The following is a 27,645-nucleotide window of genomic DNA, read 5'->3' as shown; positions in this document are numbered from 1 at the left end:
AAATGATGATTTTATTCTTAGAATTATCACTTTTGTGTAATCTCCCGCCCTCGAGCAATCTATCGCCGCTCGTGCCCTCGATTTTGGTAGAGAAAGTAAATTGCAGGTGAAAACTTTGTCTCACTGTACAAGATAAAAAATCAAACTCACGATCTATTAGTGCGAATTTTAGCTTATCGTGACTCGATCACTTAACCTATGATCTAAGAGCAACCATGATTTTATTCTTTTATTTTAAGGATGAGGGTGGTGGTTATTAGTTTTGAAAGATTTGAATTTATTCTTACAAAAGCGAAAGCCGAGAGGCAACAACTGAGGTGAATTGATGTGTGGAATTAATGTGCACCCCATGGCATGGCATCATTCCGCCCTCCCTTACCCTTTTTTTAAAAAGAAAAGGAGAGCATTTGTAATCACAGGTCATCATCCCATAATATAATCAAATACGCTAAAAGTGCTTAGCAGTATTATGTATCATTTTACTGGTAATATAATAATATCCACTCCACTACACCTCATTATGAATGTACGTTACTTTCTCTCCAAACCCCCCAAAGAGAAAATTTTCAAATTCTCTGGAAAATAGGATTTGCACAGCTCACATCCCAACCAATCACTCACTCTCTCTCCCCCGAAGAAGCTCCATCTACAGTGAAAGCTGATTATTGTTATAATATACCCAGAACCAGAAGAACCGAATTCTTCTCCCTTCTTCCTCCTTATTCCTTCATGCCGATTCTTGCAGATCGCTGAGATCAATTGGGTTTTCGTTTTGAGGAAATGCTCTGCAGAAAGGATTCGGTCAAGATCGGCAGTGGATCGGTGCCTGTTTACCTTAATGTCTACGATCTCACCTCCATTAATGGCTACACCTACTGGCTGGGCCTCGGCGTCTACCATTCCGGCGTTCAAGGTCAGAATTCCTTTTTTCTTATCAAATCCAATTCCAATCAGATCTGCCGTTCAGACCCATTGATGGGGGAACTTGTTTTTGATTTTGATCGTGGGTTGGAATTCAGTTTGTGATGTTTGTTTTGTTACTGCGTGGCGGCAGTTCATGGAGTGGAGTACGCGTTCGGGGCGCACGAGTATCCGACGACGGGGATTTTCGAAGGGGAGCCGAGGCAGTGCGATGGGTTCACGTTCAGGAAGGCGGTATTGATCGGATGGACGGAGATGGGACCGGCGGAGGTGAGGGCGGTGATGGAGGAGCTGGCGGAGGAGTACAAGGGAAATGCCTACAATTTGATCACCAAGAACTGCAACCATTTCTGCAGTGACGCTTGTCTTCGACTCAGCGGCAATCCCATCCCCAGTTGGGTCAATCGCCTCGCCAGGATCGGTCAGTACTACTACTACTACTACTACTTCCGTCTCGGAACGAACTTTATCTCATCGACAGAAAGGGCAACTTTGCTTTAAGAATTGTCACTAGCTTAATTAAGGATAAAATCAAGTACAATTTGATGATGATGATGATGATAATGATGGAAGTTGAATTGTCCTATTCCTGCAGGTTTGTTTTGCATTTGTATTATTCCGGTGAGCTTAAAAGTTGGTCACCATGGGATCGAAGATAAAGTGGTGTGCCAAGCCCAAGTAGAGGAGAAGAAACTGGGAAGCGGTTCAAATAGGTTTACTTCATCTTCAAACTCCTCGTCTTCGACGTCGTCATCTCCGGCTCCAGGGACAACCAGAAGAAGTAGAAGCAGAAGCCGACGGGGGGTTCTTCCATCGTCGCCGTTGATCATTAGCCCCCCTCTGTCATGATTATAATCAGCAACAGCAAGAGAATTGCTTGCTCTTGCTGAAACTGTTCTTGCAATCTCCATTGATTTTCTGCTTTTGACTGAAGACTTGCAATTATGAAAGAAGTTTCTTGGGAAGGCTTGCAGTGCAGTTTGCGTCTCACAAACTACTAATTTCACTCTTCTTCTTTTTTCGTTTTTTTAACAGCCATCGAACTACTAAAAGCTATTAAATTTGATTGCCAAGCCGAGCCATAGCAGTGCTCCCAAGAACCTGTGTTTCTGGGAATACTAATAAAAACTTGATTTCCATAATTCCATATTCGATGGGCCCCATGTTCCCTTCTAGGTAGACGGAAAGCGAAAGGTAGGAGACGACGATGAGAAAAACGCTGAGCGTAGTTTCTTTATCTTTCGGCTTCCTACTTTCTGCAGAGCTTTGAAAAGGAGTGGCCACAATGGACCCACGCCTCTTAATAATAAATCAATGGAATCACACAATTCAGCAAAGCATTCCCACGTTAATTAGGCTATGATCCCTCTGATTCTGATATATATATATATATAATATTAGGCATTGCGATATGGCCAATTTAATGTTGATGAAACCAGTTTTGAGTTATTTTTAATGGCAATATAACGTCCCCCGCCCCAGTCCGATCCATTAAACCAAACTCAGAATGAAGAAGAAGAAGATGGGCAAAAGAAACCCCAAAAAAAAAACTCCATACAGATCAAAACTGTATAAAAAAAAAAAAAAAAAGCAACATAAAAAGGAGAAGAAAAAAGGGGATATCATATGGGTAACATTTTCATCTGGCTTCCATCCAACAACGACCTGCCAAGCAAATGAATATTTGATAAAAAAAAAATCCAGATTAGTTCAACAGTGAAGACATCAATCAAACTGTAAAAACAATCAATCAAATTGTAAAGACAAGCAAATGGAGAACACAACCAGGATGCTCGAATTAAGGCAGATTGGTAATTTCTTCTCTTTTTTTTTTTTTTCCTTCATTTTGGGGAAAAAGAGGTAATTTCACATACCGATTCTGGGTTTAACTCTGTTGCTTTGCTCTCATCCACTCGACAAAATTGTCCAGGATCAAGGGCCATGCAAGTTCAGCATCGTAACTACTGAGGTCCGGGAAACTTATCTGTTAAATAGTACAACATAGTAATGCCGAGATTCAAATGATCCAAGAACACAAAAAAAAAAAAAAATTCTTGGAAGAAGAGAAACTGAAAATGGACAAAGATGGGAAAGTCCAACTCATCTAAACAGGATTACTTTTACATTGATGGGGGTTTACAGTGTTAAATTGAGGAATGCCCCAAAAGCATTTTTACAACCCATTATCACAACTAAGCGACGCTCTACTAATCTCATCCCATCCCATCCATCCCATTATCAGTTTATTATTCATCTAAGGTTTAGGTTGTAAGTGGTGAGGGGCAGAATTCATTCACCAAAATATTGAACCTCGTGGAGCAAGGTTGGAGAACTCAGTTCACTCAATTTCCCAACATAGCTTGGGGAGAAGGAAAACACAAGACAAGAGAGCCTTGAAAAGAAACAAATCATATAAAAAGCTTCAAAAGGGATTCAGAGGACAATAAGGATTCCACATCCCCCATGTTTTGCTTTTCTGAAAATTATGCCTCTAAATGACATTAATCACTCAAAATCATCTTTAGTACTCTGACATAGTTATCACATAACCTACATTGACAGAACATAGCAAGAACACAGCTATGTAAATTCACACAAATAAGGAGACCAAAACAACATGATAAATACAAGCGGCATACATCTGAAGCATTTGTGTATGTACCACAATAACAGACAATTTTTATGATAGATGAAAAGAAAGAACACCAAAAGGGGGCAAATCAAATCAAGCTGGATGTTTGCATCTTCATGTCCATGCACTTGGTAAATTTTCTACTTCATTCCTATTTCTTTGGTAAAACCTTCTCGTATTTTACATTATTAGAACTGGCCACACTTTATTAGAAAATTTGCACGCATGATTTTGCCTGCTTATAGTTGCAGTTCATTCAAGAATAATTTTCAAATCTTAATGATTCCATTTCTTTACATGGGCATTGGAAATTCACCCCCCCCCCCCCTTCAAAATATGGGGCCCACTTGTGAGCACTTAAGTGTCGAAGCATGTTTAATATATCTTGGATATTGTTCCTAGAGTGTCCAACAAATGCCAATAGATGAGGAGGGTATCATACAAGACATCAGACATGTCTATGTGCTTTCTCAGATGTGCAAATTAGCCACATTCCAAAAGCTGAGATTGTGATCAGAAATTTCGATAATAAAATCAGTTAGAAGTTTTAAATCAGAAATTAGCCACGGTAAGCAACCTGCACATTAAGTGCAACGTTGGCACCAAAATAACCATTATAAGGAAATTCCATCAAAATACAATCTAAAATATTCAACAAACATCCATTATAATTATTAAAGTAAACACACCCTAAGAACAGGCAACTACCTGTTATGACCCAATAAGTTAAAAAAAAAGAACATGCAACTTGCAAGTTACGCATGGAAAGAAATGTCTTTTGGTAATGGCATTTATTTTGAATTTTGTTCTGTGCAGCTTGATGACATAATGACTGCAGTTAACTAAAAAATGCAGAGCATAATTTTCTTTATTTCTAACAAGTGTAGGCTATGTAGCTGGTAAACCAAAAGGAATACTACATTTCAAGTATTTTCTTCAGAAGTAAAGCAGTAAGTTTATATAGTAACGCATCAACTGAAACAAACAAATAACCCTCAAATTCCAAATAGTGGTAGAAGTGGTATTACCTCATTGCAAAACCGATAGAAACCCATCCATTGATCCATGTTTATGACCTTGTAATCAGTTTGGGTCTGCATATAGGAGCAAAACACATAATGAGAATTCTCTCTCTCTCTCGATCGCTCGCTCTCGCTCTCGCTCTCTAGAACACTTTCCTTTAAGGTTATTTTTTCTCTCCTTGGGTTTGCAAAATGGGGGTTTTGAATTATAAATAATGGGTCTGACTCCTCTATGGTAAAAACCCTCAAAAGGTATTTGAGGCCAACACTCACATTATGCTGTACCATTCTAACAAAAGAACTGGTTTAGTTTTCATCTCCACAGGGAAATGTAGTAAATGAACAACAGAACCACAACAGCGCAATGCCAAGTCATGCAATTGCCAATTAGCAAAGAGGAATGGGACCCATTTGACATTATTGAATAAAATTCTAGAAGCTTGCATCCAAATTGGGCAAATTCTGTTAAATACTCAGAATTTAGAGAACATAAACCCCGGAAACATAAAAACCATCTGCACCTATAGAAAGCATGCAGAACTACACCTACTCACCCTCAGGTACTCAACAAAGTAGTCAACCTGTGCTCGAAAATGAGATCCCAAAACAAGATCAAGTAATTGGCAGATGCTTTCAATGTCAATACTCTTCTGTTTTTCCTCTGAAAGAACACAGAACAAAAGATCTGGTGACCAGTGAAAAATAAAAAGAAATAGGTTTTCCAATTCTAAAAAATATAGGCTATCATGGATTTACTATACCTGTCAGGCAGTACCGAAATGCATAAGAATAGAAATCCACAAAGTTTGATGGCCTTTTGACCTTAATATAAAAAAAAATAAAGCAGTAGGAAGGATTAGAATTACCCATCATTGCAGAATGTCAAACAATTATGAGTTTAACATGATTTAATTTGGTCAAAGAATCATGTTAAACATAAAAGGAGAAAAATAACCTACCTCTTTCTCCAGATCTGGCAGTGCCTTCTTTAATTTCGTTATGGTGTCAGCCCGAACGCCTTTGAGGCCTCTTCGCCATTCTTCCTGTTAATAACAAGATTGGTGAAGCTGTTAAAAGAATCGTGAGTTTAGAGAAAGCCTAATGAATATATTGAAGGTGCACCACGATATATATTTGTCCAATAAAATGACTTTCATGTTCACAAAGCATGAAAAAAGACTACAAATAGAAAAGAAACAAAGGATGCGACAGGCTTTAGATTATAGGCAGTTTGAATAATAGAACTACTTCACACTGAAGAACCACCTCACTAATATAAATAATGATATATAAATGGATATTGGATTGTCTTAGTAATTCCATCAGAGGAGAAAAGCAGCATGATTTTTCTGGTTTGATTACTAATAACTGAACTTTTATGGACGTGACACTCAGGGCAAAGCTAACTCAAAACTCAATTTTGACACACGCAGTGTCAATTTAACCTGTGCTCATAACATGACTTCACAATTTCAATATTCCAAATAAAAATTTTCTTTGTGTTACACACCTAAGGCTCAAAACTGTAACTAATACAAGCATCATCACACTACTGGCTCATGGGACAATGCATGCTAAAACCAAAACCAACAGACACCTTAAGCTGTATATTTGTATTCTGATGATTTGGTTTCATTAAACATTAGGGTCCTCTTTGCTTTTGGGTCCTACCACACCTTTTCCCAGCCCTATCCACTCAGAGAGAAAAAGTAAATTACCATTTGCACTTGGCAAAAGAATAGGGCTTCAGATATTTCAATTTTCAACATTGGGTAAGGCACATTCAATTATGCTTTCCAATGTAAAGATTGTGCTACATTACAGTCACACTAAAGGAGTTAACAGGATATAAAGGGTGAGAATTTGATTCATTAGAAGTTCAACATGCACCAAAGTGTCCCTAGTGCAGGAGGCTCCCCGGCTTGTGAGCATCAAGATTCAGGGGATGATTGTTTTGGTATGCAGCCTTACCCTTGCTTCGCAAAGAGACTGTTTCCAAAACTTGAACTCGTGATACTTCAATTATAAAGGAACAACCTCATCATTGCCATGAAAGCTTGTCCTCAAGTTCAACAAGTACCATCCAGAAAGAATTTCACTCTCATCTCAATACACACATGTGACACATCACACATCACACATCAGAATTGTTTTGCTTACCAGGGTAAAGTATCCTTGTTTTTCTGCTTTCATCTTCCTGGAAGGGATAGTCCATCAATTACTATTCCAAAGAGCAATAACTCAGAAAATCATGCAAGGGAATATTACCAGGCAAGCATCAATATCCTGACATCAGTGTGGTCCACTTCCAAATCCGAGCAAAGCATCTCAATTCCTTCAGGGCTGTTTGACAAATTGCAATTGAATACGTCCATTGACAATGTAAGGAAACAAAGGTAACAGAGTGCTTATGTATACATTAACATGGATACACTTACTCAATCATAGCAGACACATTATTTGAATAGGAATAAAATAGGTTGTCTATACGCTCCATCTCCTTTGTAGCAGCTTTGCCTGAAGCTGAATGCATGTAGATTCAAAGTACCGTAATAAAAACACAAAATCAATCAAGAAAGCGTACAGAATAATTTTAAAACCGTGAGTGGCTGTATACGCAATCAAACCACAGAGGTGGTATTCAGTGATATCTCTGTCACACTAATACTGACACCAGATTGTAGTTAACAAAATATATGTGTAAATAAACTAATCTGGTAGCATCAATGAGTAATCAACAAAGATATTAGACATAGCTCGAGATTACCAAAGCCAAATAATGCATAAAGCAACTGTAAAGTCTTTGAAGGTATAATTTCAGCCTAATGTTCTATATTCTGAATATACAACATAGTAAACAAAACTGGGGGAAAAAAAACAAAAAAGAAAACAACAATTAGATAAATTCTGGTAGACAAAGCAGATATAAACCAAAAATGGAAGATACTACTATTCAATGTTTTATACAAATTGCTCTTTATTAAGGTTTTCTCAATTATTTGGTACTAGAAAATGTCAGATCCTCCCAATCTTCTAACATGTGAGTAAACAAATTTCCAAGCTTCATAAATATATTTCAAAGGAGCTTATTTCCTGCAAAGCCATCTTAAGGAAACCCTGCCATAGCTCAATGTTGGATACTTGTTGCTTAGCCTTACTATTTCACCCATTGCGTTCTTACCGGGTTTCACAACTGGGATGTTGCTTTTCTACATTCATAATGGTCTCACTTTGACAAATTTGAGGGGCTATGATCACTGTCATGATTAATCTTCTTTATGCCAGACAATCACAACTTTAAGAGGAAGTGCTTATTTTTCCTCTAGTGGACTCCTTATCATTAATGACATATTAGGGACCTTCCAGTAGAAGAAAAAGAATGTCAATCTTCTGTCAATTGCTCCTGTCCTAAGTAGGTATATAGCAGCTACTTACATATAAGCAAGCATTCCTATTTGGCTCAGATTTGGATCATAGCAAATAAAGAGTTGGTATAAGACCCAGTACATAAGCAATCTAAATCATAGACTAACATCAGCCACACCCAGCACAAACAACATTCTCTCCAAGATTTCCTTCCAAACTATTGTCAATTCAAGATAGGGAAGTTGCTTATTACACTTATAGACAGAGTGGACCGACCAAGGGATGAGGGATCAACTGCCTCCTTTGAAAAATAAAAATTGATAAATTTGGTGATGATGCTAACTTATAAATTAATAATCTTATCTATGAAATATGTGAGATGGCCTTTCCTTATTAATAGTGATGGTTTGGCTGAGTGGTTTAAGGTGCTCTACATTTAGGCTTTGCTTTGAAATGGTGTGGCTTCAAATTTGACAGCTGAAGCCCTTTTTTCTTATTAATTGAAAAAAGGGAACCCACCCACACCCCTCCCCCCCCCAAAAAAAAAAAAAAATTCCTTTGGATTCCAGCCAAATAATTGTAATGTTGGCCCAGTTTAGATTGAGCCTTTCCTCTTACTATTGAACTTGTTATCATAATTCATAAATATAAATTATGATAGTGTAGATATTGGCCCAAGACATGCATACTAACTGTGCGCTGCCATATATTAAATAATTTCACCATTCCAGTTTCCACGAATCCATCAAAAGTTGAGTAGTTAGCCAAGCCTTTAGGGTTTTAAATGCTTTTTATCTAGGACATAGAAGTAATATTTTGAAAAATATTAAATTATATTGGAAAAATAGGAATCAGCATTATTTATTTTATATTTTTGTTTCCTAATTTCTTTCGTTAATCTTTAGTTATTAGGTTCCATAAGAATTTATACATTACAAAAGAGGCTGTTTGGCTAGCTTAAAAGCTGGTCAACACCAGCTTTAAAGCTAGCCATCAGCATTTTGAAAAAATTAGAGGTGTTTGGTTAGGCTTAAATAGCAAAAACGTTACCTAGCTTAAAAGCTTTCATATCAGAGTTTTTAAAATGCTATATGGGGGCAACTTTTTATTTTTTAAGATTAAAGCTACACAAAAAAAGCTGAAGTTGACCAATGAAAAGACAAATATACCCTTAAGAAAATAAAAAATCTCCAAAGAATATCCCCAAATTCTAGGGTAAAATCAGACCTGCAATTTTCTCTCATCTCTCATCTACATTCTCTCCCTCTGCAGATCATCTGGCAGCTCCTCTCTTCCCTCGTCCGTAGCCACCATCTACAGCGCTAGCGTTCATCAAGCCATCACTGATTTGGCATTGCTGTTGCTGTTTCTGGTATCCCTTGTCTGTCACTGCCACTTAATATTCCTTGCAACATTCAGCCTTTCATCTCTGGCAACCCTCGTCCATAGCCCATCTCTGTCATCTGTCGTTCATCATGAATCTGTGTTGCTGCTGCTTCCAGCATTGGCGTCCTTCATTTTTTATGGATTTTTTTATTTAAAGTTGAAGAAGGTCCTTATTGGTCATTACTTCTAATAGTTTTAAGCTTTTGTTTTACCAAACACATATATATTTAACTGTCAGCTTAAAGTACATTTTATCAAAACACTTTTTATTAGCTTAAATCACTACATAACTTAAAGCTTTAGAAAACTCAAAGTACTACATAACTTAAAAAGCTTTTTTTAAAAAAGCCTAGCCAAACAGCCTCAAAATCAATTGAACTTTACAATCAATCAGTTCCATTATTCAAATACAAACTCAACATGTCTAATCTATAGATCACTCAGCCACAACCAAGAAGACATATTGCTTAAGTTCAAAGCGGAGTATATCTCCCCATATTATTATAACTGGTAAGGTGTCGTAAAAGGGAACAGAACTGATATTTCACTACTTGAATACTGACAGATAAACAACATTCCCTTTCACACAGTACTTCTCCCAAATTCATGAAGCATTAATCACCAGCCAAGTAAAGATTCATATATTAGTGTCCTTGGATTTTTATTCCTCTTACCTCTTCGAATTTTCTTTTCTTTTTTTAGAAAAAAAAATGACATTCTGAAAATCCAGTTGTTTCCAAGGAAAGCCATCCCTCTAAATATTGCTGCATAAGATGTAAACGGGTTAACTGATAGGAAAGTCAATTACCCTCAAACTTGCTAACCCTATCATTTTAAGAAGCTATGATGATGTGATATTTCATTATCATTAACGTATATACCCTTTCATCCTTCTGGGTTCCTTTATCAAGTTTTTATTCTCACAAATATTTGTCTCACATGATCAAACGGGAATTAATGGTCAAAATCTTGGAGAAGAAACGAGTTATATGGGGTGTAGGGTGTTTTGTTGTTTTTTTTTGGGAGAGAGAGAGAGAGAGAGAGAGCAACAGCATGCATGCAACAAGCACATTGTCGACATTTTTCACTAGTTTCCTGAAGTAATTTAAAAATTCAAATTCAATTTTCACTTTACCAATATATAATATATATTTGAATCATCTGCAGTACAGCAACAAAATTCAAGATACCAGACTTTAAACCTTATTCCCAAGGGAGAGCATGAAGCTTTGGGAAGCAAGGACTCATAATAGGCTCAAGACGATTGTTCAGAGTTGCTAATGCCTTGCCAACGAAGTAAGAGTTAGCAAACCGGTTTCCTATTCCAGATATGAAGCATTACTTTCGTCACCACAACTCAGAGAAATGCTACCCACCTGTTTAGCCAATGCCTGGTTGCTAGAGCAGTGTGGTTTAGTGGTTGGGGGTTATACACTGACAGATGGATCTTCAATGATATTCAAGGATGCCCCCTTAATCCTAAACCCACAAAGATTGAATATCCAAAGAAAAAGGACTAGCAAAACCCTAGATTTGATTTAATACTAAATATTAAAAGTTTTTCCATCCAAAGATTCTAGATTTCTCCACCAACACATCAATTTCTTTGTTTCCCTCATCCTTCTAGTTTTGTACACTACACTAGCCCTGTTTGGCGTTAAACCTCGAATTCTCACAACCAATATGGCTAGTCTTTTCCAAAGGGAGTAAAAAAAATCAGTGGTTTAGCAACATAGAGATAGACAGGAAAATCAAATTACCAAACCAAGTTAATTGCTTCTCCCAAAATTCACCAATAAGCATTCACCAGCCATGTAAAGATACAATGGTTCAAATAATTTCTTGAATCTCATATTGTTTCACTTTCAAGACAGCCTATACTATAGTGCTTAAGCAAAGAGGTTTCCACGTCAGAAACTCCATGATCTTCAAACTAAGGCTGGACAATGGATTAAAGAAGGCTCCCACAAGGGCATGGGCAACCTAATCCTGGGATCTAAGAGTTCAAAAGATAATAGGATTGGTCAAGTTCTAGGGAAGGAAGATTTCAAACACACACATAAACCTTTTCCTTTCTCACCGATTCCCTTATCAAGTCTATTTATTTCAATCAAAAAAAATTCTTTGTTTCACCGACCCGGGAGCGGAGGGCGTTTAGTACACTGGTTGCCCCATCTGTTCGTTTTTGTTTAATGAATCAAGAACTGGAATATGGTTACAAAATCTTGAATAAGAAAAACGCATACGAGAAAGAGAGAGATCAATAGTACATTCATGCAACGAGCACAACGACAACCTTGTAACATTTAATTCTCTAGGGTTTTTATAGATTTTACAAAATTCTCAGAGAACGGATTCGATTACTAAACCCTTTCCAAATCGTCCTCCTCATCTTCCCTAATTAGTTGATTTTCTTACTCGCCAAACAATCAGCAAAAAAAAAAACCCATCAGATACGGGCGCAGAATCACATTTTCTCAGAAAAATCGCAAGTTGAAGTCAGAATTACGCGGTGACGAAAGACTACCAGGAAGAAGCAGAAAGGAAACCGAATTTTGATCGGAGAAAGAAGACCACAGAAGCGTAACAGGGAGAAGCGATTACCGGAGCGAAAAAGATCCACAGCCGAGGAGGAATTGTTGCCGGCCGCAGAAGAAGAATTGGTTTGGCCTCTTCGAGAGGAAGAGCGAGGCATCTTGAAGAACTCCAGAGCGATATGTAGAGAGATAAATTCAGCTGAATAAGGAAAGTCTTCAGCGATCGAGCGAAGCTTCGTCCGCTCGAAAGCTTCCTCCCAGGGCAAATTCTTTGTACAGAGAGAGAGAGAGAGAGAGAGAAAGAGAGAGGGGTCCCGGGCGAGGACTCGAGAAAGGGGGGCTTTAAATAGGGAAAGGTGGTGTTACTCTACCTCGCAAGCTGAACGAAAGATCTGATCTTCACGTACGGGGTGGGTTAGATTTGTCACTCATACGATTTCCACTCCCTCCGGTGCGTTCCTGCTCCTGCGATGACAATTAGGTGCGTTTGATAGTGGTAAAAATGAGGAAATTTTATTAAATAATTTTTTTTATAAAATTTAAATTATATTTTAGTTAAAAAAGTGAATTTTCTTTTAAATAAAAAAATTATAAATTTTAGTTGGTGGGATGAGAATTGAAATTCCATGAAATTAAATTAAAATTCTAACTCATTTTTCATCCCAATCAAACACATCTTTAAATTTTTGGGTTAAGTTATACTTTATAAATTTTTTTATATTTTTTATTGTTATTTTATAAATTATCAAATTATAATCAATTTTTTGAATAGATAAAAGAGGTAAGAACTCTAATTTATTATCTAAATTAGATAATAATTATGTTGTCCGAAAAAAACATAATAATAGATTATTAGAGATGTGTGCCTCAATTAGAAGGGGTAAGATCCAATTCAGTCTCATCTTCAATGATATGTAGTCACCTAACGTCAAGCAATTGATCTTTACCCTGTGTATTAGATCAGTTTTGAGAAAAATAAAAAGAATGTGAAAAAAATATATATAATTAAAATTGTAAAATCAGGAGAATTTATTGTCATTTTTTAAACATCAAAAGTGTTTTTGGGCCTGTTTGGCGTTGTTATGTTGTGTTGTGCCACGCAGTAGTTTTTGCGTTATGTTGTAAAAATAGTGTTAATAAAAGTAATATTTAGTAACAATAGGGTATTGCTATGTTTGTTACGTAATAAGAGTTTGATTAATATTTTTTTATTATGCTATAAATATAAAAATGATAAAAAAAATAAAATTAATATTCATTAAGCATTTAAATAATTATCTTTATTTTTTCACATATTTATATGGTATATATATGTATTATATTTATGTATACATATATGTAAACACATACATGCATTTATGCATAGGTGTACACATAAATTATACTAGCGATGAGCCTTAATTGATGTTTGTATACATTTATTTATTATTTAATTTTTAATATTATAAACTTGTATAAATAAATTTTACTTATACATAAAATTTATTAACAAAATTAGGAAAAAAAATTGTTGTCTGGTATCACTATCACGATAAAAGCTAAAGTCATAGCTTGTGGAATGTCTTTTCCTGTCAAAAGGGGTGGTCGGAGGTATAGGTGTCAAAAGGGCCGGCCCGGCCTGGCCCGGTCCAGCCCGAGTCAGGCCCATGAGCTTTTTAAAAAGGCCGAGCCAGGCCCGGGCCCTTTTGCCATGGATAGGGCCCGGCCCAGCCCACGACCGCCCTACAAAGGGGTCGGGCCAACCCGTGGGCTAGAGGGTTAGGCCGGGCCCTTAGCCCACAAGGCCTAGCGGGTCGGGCCTAGTGGGCCCGGCCCTTTTTTTTTCTTTTTTTTTAAATAATTTTTTTAAAAATAATACATATAATATATACATATATAAATATCAAAATAATACATATATAAAAATTAATTTTATTCTTTTTAAAATATTTTCTATCTTAATTCTTAAGTTTTAAATATTATTTTATTATTTTATATTTCAAAATTCTATATGCCTTATAATTTTTCTTGTGAATTGATATGAAAAATAATATACATATAAAAAGGATAATGTTTATTTATAATTTAAATATATAAAAAAATTAACTTAAAAATTTTAAATAAATTGATGGTTATTATTTATATATATTGCGAAATTAAATTTTTTAGTATCCAATATCAATAATTACTAAAAAATAACAAAATTAAAAAAAAAATGAATAAGGGCCTTACTGGCCCATAAGGGCCTTATGGGCCCGGCCCATAAAGGCCCAACGAGCCACGGGCCAGGCCGGGCCGGGCCCTTAGACGGGCCAGGCCGGGCCGAGCCCTTAGACGGGCCGGATCGGGGGCCTAATTTCTTTGGCCCAGCCTGGCCCGTTTGAACAATAACGGGCCGGGCGGCCCACGAGCCGCCTGGCCCTTTTGACACCTCTAGTCGGAGGTGAGATTGCAACAACAAGAAATGGACTTCGACGATCGATCTATCAGGGGTGGCTGGCACTTGTAAACACTCTAACGCTCAAGTAAATAAGAGAGTAAATTAGTACAGTATTGTTAGATTAGAAAAAATATACATTGACTTTTGATAGAGTTGGTTTATATAGAGGGATGAGAGGTTATTCTACGTGAGATGTTTGCATCGAGTGTTGCATAGTGATAGGACTAGATATCTGGCACCAATGGGACTCCCTGATAGTGGCATGGTGCCGATGGAACCCTCACTAATGAGGATGAAATCTATTATTAATGAGGATGGGCGCAGGAGCATCCAACACATAATAGTGATGATAGTTGTCATAGACGGATGCAAGGCCAAGATTGGGCCTAGATCGGGCTGTGGGTTGAGGGTTGAGATTGGGCCAAGATAGGGTCATGACCCGAGGGTCGATATTAGGTCGATACGACCCATGGAAGAACTCAACGAAAGAAAAATCATAGTTGTCATTATAAAATGTAGGGGCGATCAAAAACTCAATTTAGTTTTTGGTTAGAAAATTTTGAAAAATCAATCATTGATTCATTTTGGACAGTTTCGATATTAGACGAAGATCAAATAAATTATTAAAAAAAGGCTTAAAATGAAATTAATAATATAAAATTAAAACACATTGCAGCTGACTTTTGTTTGGCAATTTAAGGGTTTGGTGGCCTAACCTTTGGATTCTTGATGAATTTTTTTGCAATTTAAATGCTGAAAATTTTGGGATATATTGCCAAGAAGTTGAATCTCAAAGTGTGGGATTTGGTAGAAAAATGGCACTTTTGCTTAGTTTAAAGGCATCTAATTTGGGAAAGTTTTGGGGGTTTCAGGTGGCCCAATTTTTGGATTTGGTGTCCCAATGTTCTAGAAATTAAATTTAGAAATGTTGAGAAAAAAAAAAGGTAGTAGGAGGCAAGCAGCAGCTGCGCACGGGCGGCCCTGCGCGACCCTCGGCCAAGCGTGCAGCTGGGCCCCAGGTGCACTAGCGGGCCCCTCTAGCCAAATTTTTTTAAAATTCCAAAAAATTGAGGATTTTTGAGGTATGTCTTGGTTGATTGTGGGCCCCGGGGGAATATTCAAAATAAAGGAATTTTTCGAGTATTTTTGGAGATAAATGCCAAACTTTTGGAAAATGAAAATGTTTATATTTTCCTCGAAATTGGTGAAAAAAATCATTGGGTTAATTAAAATTGTGAATTTTTTGAGCCCGGTGGAATTCTTGGGAAGAAAAAGAATTTAAGTAAAAAAAAAAAGGTGATTGGGCAAACTTAATGGAAATTAATTAGCCAAGTGTAATATGGTTAAGGCCCAAATCTGCTAGTGGATCCTAGGGTTGAGGAAAGAGAAGGACGAAACCTAGTTCCCACCTAGGGCGTTTCGTATTGAAACATAGTCCGTCATTCACAAATGGTTGGGCATGTGAGCAGTTCGGATGATTATTCACGAGTGGCACCCGTAAGTGGGAACGGGGTGTCACAGTTTGGTATCAGAGCGATGGTTGGAGTGCTGAGTGGAGGATGCTCGGCATAAAATGGAAGAAGGTTGATCTGAAGACCTTGGAAGTAGGATCACATGTCTGAGGACCCTAGGAGTTGGGTCGAGGCATTGAAGTCTATGGTGATATGAGTGGAGTGCTCGGGTATTCTTGTTATAGAAATAGGAAAATATCATGGGTTGAGATGATATTTTGCAAGAGCTATATGGGTTGAGCAAAGAAGAATTAAAAAGCCCAAGTATGGGTGTTGGTGTCGAGAACCTAAATGTGGAAATTTAGGATAATATAAAGCGTTTTAAGGATGAAAGTTCCTTGTGGTTGAAGTGTTAAGGCTCGTGTGGGGACACGAAACTTAGTTATGATAAGAATCATGATGAGGCAAGAAGAGTTAAGGCATGACTAATCCGGGAAGGGATTAGTGGAGCATCCCTATGCTAGGGTAATGGACAAGCATGTATGAGGGAATGGAGTAGTTCCCTTAGAAGTGGTGCAATAAGGGTTGTGTGCTTGAGCTAGAGTGAGCTAAGGTTGAAATTAGCTCGAAGCCCAAGGAAAGGAGTCATTGGCAGGTTGTGTGACAAGCTCTAGAAAGATGGTAAGATAATGTTGCTTGTAGTGAGGCTCTAGGTGGAGCCAGCAGGTGAAGCAAATGCACGTCATGGCCAGGGTAGGCATGACGTTAGTAGCTTACGAAGGACTCTCGGAGGAGTCGAGTGTGAGGTATGCATGATAAATGTATATGGTACGAGGTGATGGTATGGTTATGGTGATCCTGAAGGGGATGTGCCTAGGGTATGGGTGGACCCTAGTTGGTTTCATGATGAAACGGGAGTTATCCTAAGGAAGGATATGTGTGTGGAAAATGGACCCTAGGCGTTTGTATGAGATGGAAAATCCCCAGTGGGTCGAGCAGGGATTCAAGGGAATCCAGATTTGGGGATTAAGGAGTTGGGCATGCGTTGATAAGTGTGTGGGAGCCATTGGACTAGGAGTCTTGGTTGTGAAAGGCCAAGTGACCATTCATGTGATTGATGGATGAGGGGCTAATTAAACTCTCATTATGACGCTTGGGGTCAGGCGGGACACCTAAGGTCGGGAGATGAGAGGTGAATAGACCCTCATGGTGATGTTTGGAGTCCGGGGATGACGCTTAAGGTCACGAGATCCTTATTGGGGAGATGAGGAGGTCACCCAATGAGGGGTATGAACGGGTATGTGGGCTGAGGGCGATGAGTGTGTGGCAACAGGATATCTATGGGTTATACGTGCATAGGAAATGCCAACTTCGAATACCGTGTGGGAAGGGGCATGATGAGTGAGGTAGAGGCCCCGGGTTTGTATTTCCAAATCATGGAAGCCAGGTGACGCGTGTTAGAAGGCCAAGCTGAGCATAGTGGCTGAATGCATTCATGGGTGTGCAAGGAGAGACGAGAGGTCTCGATTTACTTGGAGGGTAATGGTAGGTGCTCTATGGTTGTGGGTGCCGGAGCTTGAGGTAGGCTCAGCCTATCGGTTGTCGATTAAGAGATAGTTGATAGTTAAGCTCTAGGACAAGCTGGGTGGTGAAATGAATCGTGATGGACTTGAATCCATTGTTATGGAAAGTTGGAACTTTCAGATGTTGATTGAAAGCCGTGAGGTATGATCTTGTGGGATAAGATCCCGAGGCCTTAAGAGGTGGAGTGGTTTGAGAATCTCTTAGGTTATAAGAGATGCAAGGTGTTGAGGAATGAGAATTAGTAAAATGGTGGTGGAACCATTGTAGTTTGGGGAGGCTTTAAGTAGTGTTGATGCTATGTGTGCAAGTCTCAATGTGATGGATCTAATGTTATGGACCATGTGGCAGAGGACTAATGAGTAGGCTCATGATGAGGGCAAGTCGCCTATGAGCCGGAGCAACACCTTAGGAAATTTGGTTAGGTGAGATCGATAGTCTCCTGCAAGATAGCTAAAGTAGTCCTAAGGTGGAATTGCAAAAAGCGGTAATGTTCTAATAGATTAGTTGCCGAGTAAGAAGCTTGGTGGGGATAATGGCTGCGAACGTGGTAGGGTAGCCACGCCGGGTTCGATATCAGAGGTGGGACCGAAAGGCCTAGAGTCATACTACGGGTGCAAAGCAAATTAGTGATGGACCTGAGCCATGCTGTTGGGAACTAATGTTGGGCCTCGATATGCTGGCAAAAAGGGCAACACGGTCGTGAGGACTGGAGGTTGGCTCGCCGAACGCACAAGGCAACACAATGGTTGTGCGGATGGTCAGGGGCTGAATATTTGTGGCTTGCATGGTAAGGGTGACGAAGGTTATGGTTAGTCCCACAACTTAGCTATGAGTAATGAGAGATGTTAGGGCATTGCACCCAAGTGGGGGTTAAGCGCTTTGTTTTGGAAAAGCGGTGACGAAACGGTTTGGTGAATGTTCAGGTGTGGTAGCGTCTTGAGATGTTCGAGAAAGAACCCATGTAAAAGAAATGGGTCTAGCGTGGGAATAACGCTACAGTTGATGCCTACAAGTGATTGGTCTAATGCTATGGACCACTGGATATAGACAGTTGGTTCACAGGATGGACTGCAGCCTTCTATGTGGAGTAACTCGTCTGCGGTGGAGATGATTAGACGCCGAAACCTAGGGTGCGCTTTAGGTTATGTCTGGACTAGACCTAAATTTCCATGAAGAATCGTGGTAGTGCCTTTTATTTGTCATGGCAATTAAAAGGTTTGTGAATAGATTGGGTGATATCTTATGGTATGATAACAAGATGCATGGCGATGCTCCTTACTAAAGGATGCTAACGCGATTGTGGTTAAATTTGATTGAAGTTGAAAATTGGGATGATGGACTCATTGTGACCTTGTGGTAATGTGGGAAGATAGGTTGATTGGTGGAGTCAGTAAATGGCTCTAGAATGTTAAGTAAGTGCCGTGGAGGGTGAGACTTGCGAGGGAGGAGCTAACCATGAGATGAGAATGCTGAAGCATGCGAAGATTTCAAGTAATGGGATCTCTAATTCTGCGATGTGAGTTGTGGTAGGCTGAACACATGGCTAAGGCATGGTTCGGAATCCGTGAAGGCTCGCAATTGTACAGTCTAGTGTTAGGCTTGAATGTGTCAATGCAAAAATGAGGAAGTGTCCTCATGTAGCACTAGATGGGTTTCCAGTTGATGACACAAGTTCAATTGCCAGGTGGTAGCACCTGATGGTAATAATAAGAGCGTGAGGCTCAAGGACTGTGATGTAAAACCTTATTGATTGTCGTGTATGCCTTTAATATAAAGGTTTAGTGAGACCTGGTGGCTAGACTAGATGAATTTTGAGAAAGAGATCCAAGGTTATAGAAGATGGTTAGACGTGGCAGAATTGTGTTATTTGAAGGAGTGTTACTCTGTAACGAGAGTTATAGATGGTAGTGTTGAAATGTGGCTTGGGTAGAGCTTGAGATGCTCTCCTAAGAAAAGTTGAACATGGGGCAACAACACTGGATGAACTTTCTAATGCACTACAACTCTAACAGGATGGATCACCCAGGGAAAGCCAGCGTGATGACAAGTGTCTGTGTAGGAAGGTGAGTCCTACGGCATCGAGTGGAAGTGTGAGTTCCACAGGAGTGGCAATGGTGATTTTTAGTGGGTAGAGTTTAAATCAAAGTGTTAGTCGATAATTGCAAGTGTAGTGTCGAGAAAAAGGTCATGTTGGTTGTGAGCCAGGCAATCCGGGTAAAGCTAATCGTGTTGGATAGATGAAAGTTAAGGGCAAATTTAAGATGTTGCCAATGGGTGACGAAAGCTCGAAAGAAGAGCTTATGAGACGAGATTGGTTCCCATGAATGGTGTTTAGGTGATAAAATCACCTGATAGCTGTGAGTGATACAGCTAGAGGGATGCCTTGGTGTGTGGGCACTTAATGAGATTTCACTACAAAAAAATTGATTTTTTGCGGCAGATTTTTTAAAATTTTGCGACGGTTTCATAAAACCGTAGCAAAATTTAGTAAAATATTTAATTTTGCGGCGATTTCCAAAAAACCGTTGCTAAATTTAAAAAATAATTAAATAATTAAAAAAATTAAATTCAATTTCGCGGCGGTTTTTGAGAAACCGTTGCTAAATTCAAAAAATTAAAAAATTTAAAATTAAAAATAAAATAATATTTATGGCGGTTTTCAAAAATGACCGCAAAATTCATTAAAAAATTAAATTTAGTGGCGGTTTTTGAAAATCACAATAAATTCAAAAAAAAATTCAAAATTAAAATTAAATTAACATTTGCGACGATTTTCAAAAACTGCTGTAAAATTAAAAAAAAATTAAATTTAGCGCCAATTTCTGAAAAATCGTCGCTAAATTCAAAAAATTAAATAATTTAATATTAAAAATAAAATAAAATTTGCGACGATTTTCAAAAACTGCCGCAAAATTAAAAAAAAAAATTAAATTTAGCGGTGATTTCACCGCTAAATTCAAAAAATTAAATAATTTAAAATTAAAATTAAATAAAAATCTTAAATATTAAAATTCATTATTTTCATTAAAAAAATTAAATTTTGCTTAAGAAAATAATTAAAAATTAAATTAATAAAAATAAATATAAATATAAAATCTTAAAAATAAATTTAAAATTGCATTTAAATTAATAGAAAAATTCATTAAAAATATAATTTAAAAAAAATAAAAATAAATTTAACAAAATTTTAATATATAAAATTTTAATAATTTTTAAAAAATATATAAAATCTTTTTTTATTCTTAATCAATTAATGTATTTTTAATTTATTCTATTATTCTTTTAAAAAATAATCAATTAATAAATTTTTTTAATATATATTAAAAAATATAAAATGTAATTCTGAAAATTAGTTGTTAGATTAGTATATAATATATATATATGTCCATATATGTCAAGGGGTGTTTCGCAGATCAAGCGGTTCGCGTGCGCGCGCGCACTAAGGGTCTTGTGTTCGAAACTTGGGGAGGGGGAAGGTGCTGGGATTTAATTTCCTGCATCGCCACGTGACGTGTAAGGGTTGGGCGAGGGTAGGGCGGGCGGCTGGGCTGGCCTGCGCGGGTAATAAAAAAATTAAATTTTTAATTTTAGCGGCGATTTTGAAATTGCCGCAAAAAATCGCCGCTAAAATTAAAAATTTAATTTTTTATTACCCGCACAGGCCAGCCCAGCCCGCCCCCGACCGCCCGACCCGCGCTCGCCCGCCCTGCCCCCGCCCAACCCTTGTGCGCCACATGGCCGTTTGCACGGCGGTTTTGAAACCGCCGCTAAAATTAAATTTTTTTTTTTAATTTTTTTGCGACGGTTTCAAAATCGCTACTAAATATTATAGAAACCGTCGCTAAATCACTTATTTTGAGGCGATTTTTAAAACGGCCGCAAAAAATATAATTAGCGGCGGTTATTCCAATAGTTGCTGAAAACTGCCGCTAAACGCTCCGCGACGGCTGACTTAGCTGCAGTTTTTAAAACCGCTGTTAAATGCCAATTTTTTTGTAGTGTTTAGCCTCGTGGTTAGGGGTTAATGGGGGTGAATGGAAGCAACTAGGGGAGCCGATTGGTGACCGGCTGGGGGTAGCCAGTGGCGGCCGAAGGCACTGATTGGTGATAGTAGCAGCGGCGGTAGTGGCTGACCATGGTCGTGTGGCATCGTGAGAATAGTCAATCAGTGGTGTAAGTGGCTCTGGAGTTGTGGTTGTGGCTAGATGTGGCGCTAAGTGATGGCAGAAGGTTATCCTAGCTAATAATGGTGGTATTAGAGCCAATGTGGTTGCTCACCGAGTTGTCCTAGTTGATTTTTTTGATATTTTTATTGAATCTAAATGGGGGGTACTTTGATATTTACATTTATGTATTAAAGTAAATGGAAGATAAAATATAAATTAAGAAAAATGAGGACATTTACAGTGTGATCTGTCAACTAACAGTGTGTTTGTTTGTGCCTTGGTCGATTAACTATAAGCATTGGCTGACTAACTGTATATATGTTATGGTCTTGGTCGACTAACCTTAAACCTTGGTCAACTAACAGTGCTTTTGATATGACTTGGTCGACTAACTCTTTGAGTCTGTCGACAGATGGGTACCCTTGGTCGACTAACTGCCATGCCTATTTTTGTCTTGGTCGACTAAGTGCCTTGTTGTCTTTAAGACTTGGTCGACCAACCTATTTTCTCTATCGACTAAACTTGTTATTTTTGCTTGATTCTATCGACTAACCATTTTCGCAGAAAGCACAACGGCTAGTTTTTTCAAATCCCAATGGTTACAAACGGCTAGTTTCCTCTTCAATCTTTTTGGATGCCTATATATACAACTCATTGATGACTAAGAAGAGGCTAATGGATGGGAATGAAGTGAAGTGAGCTTAAGGATTATTTCATACTTCTCAATTTACATTTATGCTTCAACTTTTCTCTCAAAAGGCTTTGTACTAAATTTGTTTCATTTGATTCAAGCCTTGTATATTTATTGAGAGTCATTGTAACTAAGAGGATGTACTCTTAGAAACTTTCTTTTGTATCTTTCTTATTTTTCCTAGCTTGTATTGCTAGAGGGCTTGCTTGAAAGCAAGAGGTTGTATTTCCTAGCTTAGTGCTAGAGGGCCTATCCAAAGTGATAGGAGGTTTTAGTGGATTATTTGCAAAATCCTTAGTGAGGAGCTAAGGTAGTGGATTAGGCTTGGGTTAAGCCGAACTACTATAAATCCTTGTGTTCTTTTGTGTTTCCGTTCTTTGATCTATTTATCTTTTCAAGCATTTCATTATTCCTCACTTAGTTCACTTATTTATCTTTGCAAACTTATATTTTCCATTTTATATGCTTTACGTTTTTAAATCACTAAAACCTTAATTTGTATCAAAAAGTTTTTCAAGTTCAATTAAGTTTTTAAATTATCCAATTCACCCCCCCTCTTGGTGTATGCCATAGCACTTCTATTCTAACAAAGTAAATACTCCCCTGGCCACATAATTGAACACTACAATACCCATGCCAGTCCAAACTGAATCAGCCTTATTTTCCTTTCTTTTGCCAGTCAAAACTGAATCAGCCTTATTTTCCTTTCTTTTCAACCTGCACAACATCACAAGTATGGGTTATTAGTCAATTTAATTCAACAAAACTAAAATGAAATAATAAAAATAAAATGAAAAAAGAGCTTGGGTTGCCTCCCAAGAAGTGATTCTTTATAGTCATTAGCTTGACTATCTTGGAGACTCTAGTTCAGCTCATGCACTTGAATGACTGAGTTGCCCTTCTTGAATCCACCATCTTCATAGTGCTTCAGGCGATGTCTATTAACCTTGAAAGATTCTTCAGTGTCCTTGAAAATCTCCACAACGCTATAAGGATGTACTTGCTTGATGGTGAAAGAACCATACCATCTCGATTTCAACTTGCCCAAGAAGAGCTTGAGCCTAGAATTGTAGAGAAGAACTTTCTCTCCAATCTTGAACTCTAAAACGTGTAAAAATGTGTTTCTTTAAGAACTTGATTACCACATTGGCATCATTAGTAGGGTAAGCTATGGCCTCCACCCATTTGGACACATAATCCATAACAACAAGAATATATTGATTTTGAGAAGATTTAGGAAAAGGGCCCATGAAGTCAATGCCTCAAAATATGAAACAACTCACAAACTAAAATATTGTTCAAGGGCATCTCATTCTTCCTAGACAAATTTTCAACTCTTTGACACCTGTCACAAACAAAAACATAAGAGTGGGCATCCTTGAAAAGAGTAGGCAAGTAAAAACCATATTGTAACACCTTGAATGTTGTTTTGGTAGGGCCAAAGTGACCTCCTACCTCATTGTCATGACAATGGTGTAGAATTTGACTTACCTCCTCATCAGGAACACACTTGCGAATTAACTGGTTAGCACAAACCTTATATAAGTAAGGCTTATCCCGCAAATAATGCTTAGCTGTATAAAGAAATTTCTTCCTTTGCTGATATGAAAGATTGGGTGGAATGACCTTACCAACCAAGAAATTTACAATATCCGTATACCATGGTAAAGCTGAACTGCTAACTGTATATAGGTGTTCATCAGGGAACTCCTCTTGAATAGGGAACGAGTTCGGTTGCACCATGGTTGAATGATCTATTCGTGACAAGTGGTATGTGATAACGTTTCAGTCCCCTTCTTGTCTCGAATCTGCAAATCAAACTCTTGAAGGAGCAAGATCCATCAAATGAGTCTCGATTTTGAATCATTCTTAGCCAACAGGTACCGCGTGATCTATATACACAATAAATTTGGACAAAATCAAATAAGAATGGAATTTGTCAATTGCAAAGATTACTACAAAAAGTTCCTTTTCTGTAGTGGCATAATTTTGTTGTGCTTCCGTGAGGGTCCTGCTAGAATGATAGATGGTTTGAAACACCTTGTCCTTTTGTTGGCCTAAAACAACTCCAACCGCACTATCACTGGCATCGCACATAAGCTCAAATGGAAGTGTCCAATCTGGTGCTACCATTACAAGTGTTGTGATCTTTTACTTTAGAGTGTGAAAAGCCTGCAAACACTCATTAGAAAAGTTAAAAGGAACATCTTTGGATAATAAATTAGATAACGGTCGAGAGATTAAGGAAAAATCCTTGATGAAATGTCGATAAAACTCGACATGTCTTAAGAAACTCCTCACAACCTTGATAGAAGTAGGTGGCGACAACTTCTCAATCACCTCCACGTTGGCACGATCCACTTGAATTCCCTCATGGGAAACCTTGTGTCCTAGCACAATGCCCTTTTGCACCATGAAATGACACTTCTCCCAGTTCAAAACTAGGTTAGTATTCTCACAACGCTGTAAAACCAAAGACAGCTTATGTAAACAATCATGAAAGGAAGAGCCAAATACAGAAAAATCATCCATAAATATTTCCATGAAATCCTCAACCATGTCATGAAAGATTGCCATCATGCAACGTTGAAAAATCATAGGTGCATTGCATAAGCCAAATGACATCCTCCTAAATGCAAAAGTACCATAAGAGCATGTGAATGTAGTCTTCTCCTAATCCTCAAAAGCAATGACAATCTGGTTGTATCCTGAATAACCATCTAGGAAACAATAGTAATCCCTACCTACTAACTTTTCCAACATTTGATTAATAAAGAGGAGTGGATAATGATCTTTTCTAGTGGCATCATTCAGCTTCTTGTAATCAATGCACACTCGACATCCTATGACTGTCCTAGTAGGAATCAACTCATTTTTTTCATTCACAACAACAATCATGCCACCCTTTTTCGGTACTACCTGCACAGGACTCACCCAAGAACTATCAGAGATGGGATAGATAATACACGCATCAAGAAGCTTGATGCCTTTTTTGTGGCTGCACTGTTGGTTTGTAGTTATCTTCCATAAGTATCTTGTGTGTGCAGATGAGAAGGCTTATTCCTTGAATACCTGATATGCTCCAACCAAAAGCCCTTTTATACTTCTTGAGCACTTGTAACAACCTTGACTCCATGTCACCTATCAAAGAGAATGAAATAATCACAGGTAAGGATGAAGAGACTTCTAAAAATGCATATTTCAAATGAGATGGAAGAGGTTTAAGCTCAAGTGAAGGTGGCTCTTCAATGGATGGCTTGGGAGGTTTCATCAGTGGTCTCTTTAGCTTCTCCTATCTTGGTTCATACTGCTTAGTATAGGTTTGGTAGGGGGGTGAATTTGCCTCCAACATCTTGACAATCTCCTCATATGCTCCTCTTCACCTGTAATAGTCGGCTTTACTAAACAACCCTCCAAAGGGTCTTCAAACCTATTAACGTGGAAGCAATCATGCACAATACAGTCAATAACATCATGTCTATAACAAGTTTGGTCTTTTGCTGGATGCTTGAGAGCCTGAAATACCTTAAATGTTAATTGGTCGTCTTGGACCTTCAACACAAGTTGCCATTGCTAAACATCTATCAAAGCTTTACCTATAGTTAGAAATGGACCCCCTAAAATAAGGGGAACCTCAAGGTCCTCAATCATATCCAAAACAATGAAATCAACTGGGACTATGAATTTGTCTACCTTTACCAGAACATCTTCCACAATACCTTTTGGATGCTTGATCGATCTATCTACGAGTTGCAAAGTGATTATGGTTGGCTTTGGTTCTCCTAAACCTAGTTTCCTGAAAATAGTTAAAGGCACGAGAGTAATACTAGCTCCTAAATCACACAGAACTTTATCAAAACAAATATCACCAAGAATACAAGGGATAGTAAAACTCCCTAGATCCTTAAGTTTTTGTGGCAACTTGTTTTGCACAATGACAGAGCATTCTTCACTCAGCTTGACTGTCTCAAATTCTACTAGCTTCCTCTTGTTAGCTAAAATTTCTTTTAAGAACTTGGCGTAGCTAGTGACTTGTGTGATAGCATCCACAAATGGAATATTGATGTGCATCTTTTTTAACATCTCAAAGAACTTGGCGAAATGCTGATTTTGGTGCTACTTGAATCTTTGAGGGAAAAGCAATGGATGTATGGCTTGACATTAGGATCTAAAAACTTGATTTTTGGTGACCACTCATACTCACATTTGGCTTCCATTTGGTATGGCCTTCTTTGTGTTGTCACAGCTTCTTTTAGTTTGGTCTCATAAAATTCCCTTGGTCGAAGCACTTCTCCTTGGACTATCCCCTCTTGCTTGCTCACGGGTTCAATTGCTTTGGTTGGATCCTGCAACTCATTTCCACTCTTTAGCATGATGGCATTGGCTTGCTCTCTTGGATTGATCTCTATGTTTCTTGGTAGAGAGCCTTCGGGCCTAGAAGAAAGCATCTTGGCAATCTTCCCAACTTATACCTCCAAGTTTCAAATAGATGCCTCCTGGTTCTGAAATTTGGTTTCCATACCTTGGAATCTTGTCTCAGCAGTATTTATGAACTTGGTCATTAACTCCTCCAAGCTTGGTTTCTTCTCTTGTTATGGATGGAATTCGGGAGGTGGTTGATGGTTTATGGCATTGTGATTACTCCATGAGAGGTTGGGGTGGTTGCGCCATCCTGGATTGTAAACGTTGTTGTATGGATTCTGTTGCTAACGATGGAAACTTCCTACAAAGTTGGTAGATTCTGACACACTTGCAAAAGTATTTCCCATTTGGCACTCTACTGAACCGTGTCCTACAGCTCCACGTAAGTCACAAGTGATGCTCCTGGTAGGCATGGATGGGTTGCATAAGTTGTCCAACTTTGCATTAAGGGCGGCCACCTGAGCGGATAAAGCACTAAAGTTGCTCACTTCATGTATTACAGTCAGTCTTCTCATTGGTAACCTGTCAGCTTGCCATTGATAACTGTTGGACGCCATTTCATCTAATAATTCATAAGCTTCATCAGGTGTCTTCCTCATAATGGTACCTCCTGCAGCTGCATCAATCATATAACGGTTAGTAGAAGATAATCCATTATAAAAAGTTTGTACCTAAAGTCACACGAGTAATTGGTGGTGTGGACACTTCCTTAACAACTCATTGAAGTGCTCCCAGGCTTCATACAATGTCTCCATCTCATACTGCACAAAGGTAGTGATATCATTTCGAATCTTTGCAGTTTTTTATGGTGGGAAGTACTTCGCTAGAAACTTTTAGGCCATGGCATCCCATGCGGTGATAGAACCTCATGGAAGTGAACTTAACCATGCTTTCGCCTTGTCTCTCAACGAGAACTGGAACAATCTTAGGCATATAGCATCATCAGAGACTCCGTTATGCTTGAAAGTATCAGAAATCTCCAAGAAGTTGATGATGTGCGTTTAGGTCATCATTAACGGAGCCACCAAATTGAACCGTGGCTTGCATC

At 38.2% G+C, this 27,645-nt stretch overlaps 2 protein-coding genes and 1 non-coding gene across 4 annotated transcripts; 2 read left to right on the top strand and 1 right to left on the bottom strand.

Moving 5' to 3' along the window:
* Positions 1-527: 527 nt before the first annotated feature.
* Positions 528-2,070, top strand: LOC127790283 (deSI-like protein At4g17486). Its single transcript, XM_052319693.1, has 3 exons — positions 528-913; positions 1,055-1,342; positions 1,517-2,070. Exons 1-3 carry the CDS (start codon positions 781-783, stop codon positions 1,768-1,770), a joined length of 675 nt encoding a protein of 224 aa, XP_052175653.1. The 5' UTR covers positions 528-780; the 3' UTR covers positions 1,771-2,070.
* A 263-nt stretch (positions 2,071-2,333) lies between these two features.
* Positions 2,334-12,189, bottom strand: LOC127790282 (uncharacterized). Of its 2 annotated transcripts, none has more exons than XM_052319691.1 (10): positions 11,932-12,189; positions 7,014-7,098; positions 6,844-6,918; positions 6,736-6,772; positions 5,535-5,618; positions 5,337-5,397; positions 5,130-5,236; positions 4,582-4,647; positions 2,796-2,905; positions 2,334-2,586 (listed from the first exon to the last, which is right to left on the bottom strand). In XM_052319691.1, exons 1-9 carry the CDS (start codon positions 12,020-12,022, stop codon positions 2,807-2,809), a joined length of 705 nt encoding a protein of 234 aa, XP_052175651.1. In that variant the 5' UTR covers positions 12,023-12,189; the 3' UTR covers positions 2,334-2,586; positions 2,796-2,806. The 2 variants fall into 2 exon arrangements, with proteins under 2 accessions (XP_052175651.1, XP_052175652.1); XM_052319692.1 differs by lacking the exon at positions 11,932-12,189 and adding an exon at positions 9,169-10,314.
* Positions 12,190-27,284: 15,095 nt separating this feature from the next.
* LOC127791267 (small nucleolar RNA R71) lies at positions 27,285-27,390 on the top strand. The gene has a single exon (XR_008020907.1). It is a non-coding gene; the product is annotated as a small nucleolar RNA R71 (small nucleolar RNA).
* The last annotated feature ends 255 nt before the right edge of the window (positions 27,391-27,645 follow it).

This window comes from Diospyros lotus, chromosome 14 (assembly GCF_014633365.1).
Source record: "Diospyros lotus cultivar Yz01 chromosome 14, ASM1463336v1, whole genome shotgun sequence".
NCBI lineage: Eukaryota > Viridiplantae > Streptophyta > Magnoliopsida > Ericales > Ebenaceae > Diospyros > Diospyros lotus.
Note: the sequence above shows the minus strand (reverse complement) of the source record. Positions and strands in the feature narration are given on the sequence as shown.

Excerpts from the sequence above, each read along its gene's own strand:
- LOC127790283 (XM_052319693.1), top strand. The coding sequence starts at position 781 with ATGCTCTGCAGAAAGGATTCGGTCAAGATCGGCAGTGGATCGGTGCCT. Across the intron at positions 914-1,054 it reads CTACCATTCCGGCGTTCAAG|TTCATGGAGTGGAGTACGCG; the intron begins GTCAGAATTCCT and ends GCGTGGCGGCAG. Across the intron at positions 1,343-1,516 it reads CAATCGCCTCGCCAGGATCG|GTTTGTTTTGCATTTGTATT; the intron begins GTCAGTACTACT and ends CTATTCCTGCAG.
- LOC127790282 (XM_052319691.1), bottom strand. The coding sequence starts at position 12,022 with ATGCCTCGCTCTTCCTCTCGAAGAGGCCAAACCAATTCTTCTTCTGCG. Across the intron at positions 5,398-5,534 it reads TGCCAGATCTGGAGAAAGAG|GTCAAAAGGCCATCAAACTT; the intron begins GTAGGTTATTTT and ends TTTTATATTAAG. Across the intron at positions 2,906-4,581 it reads TCTATCGGTTTTGCAATGAG|ATAAGTTTCCCGGACCTCAG; the intron begins GTAATACCACTT and ends ACTATTTAACAG.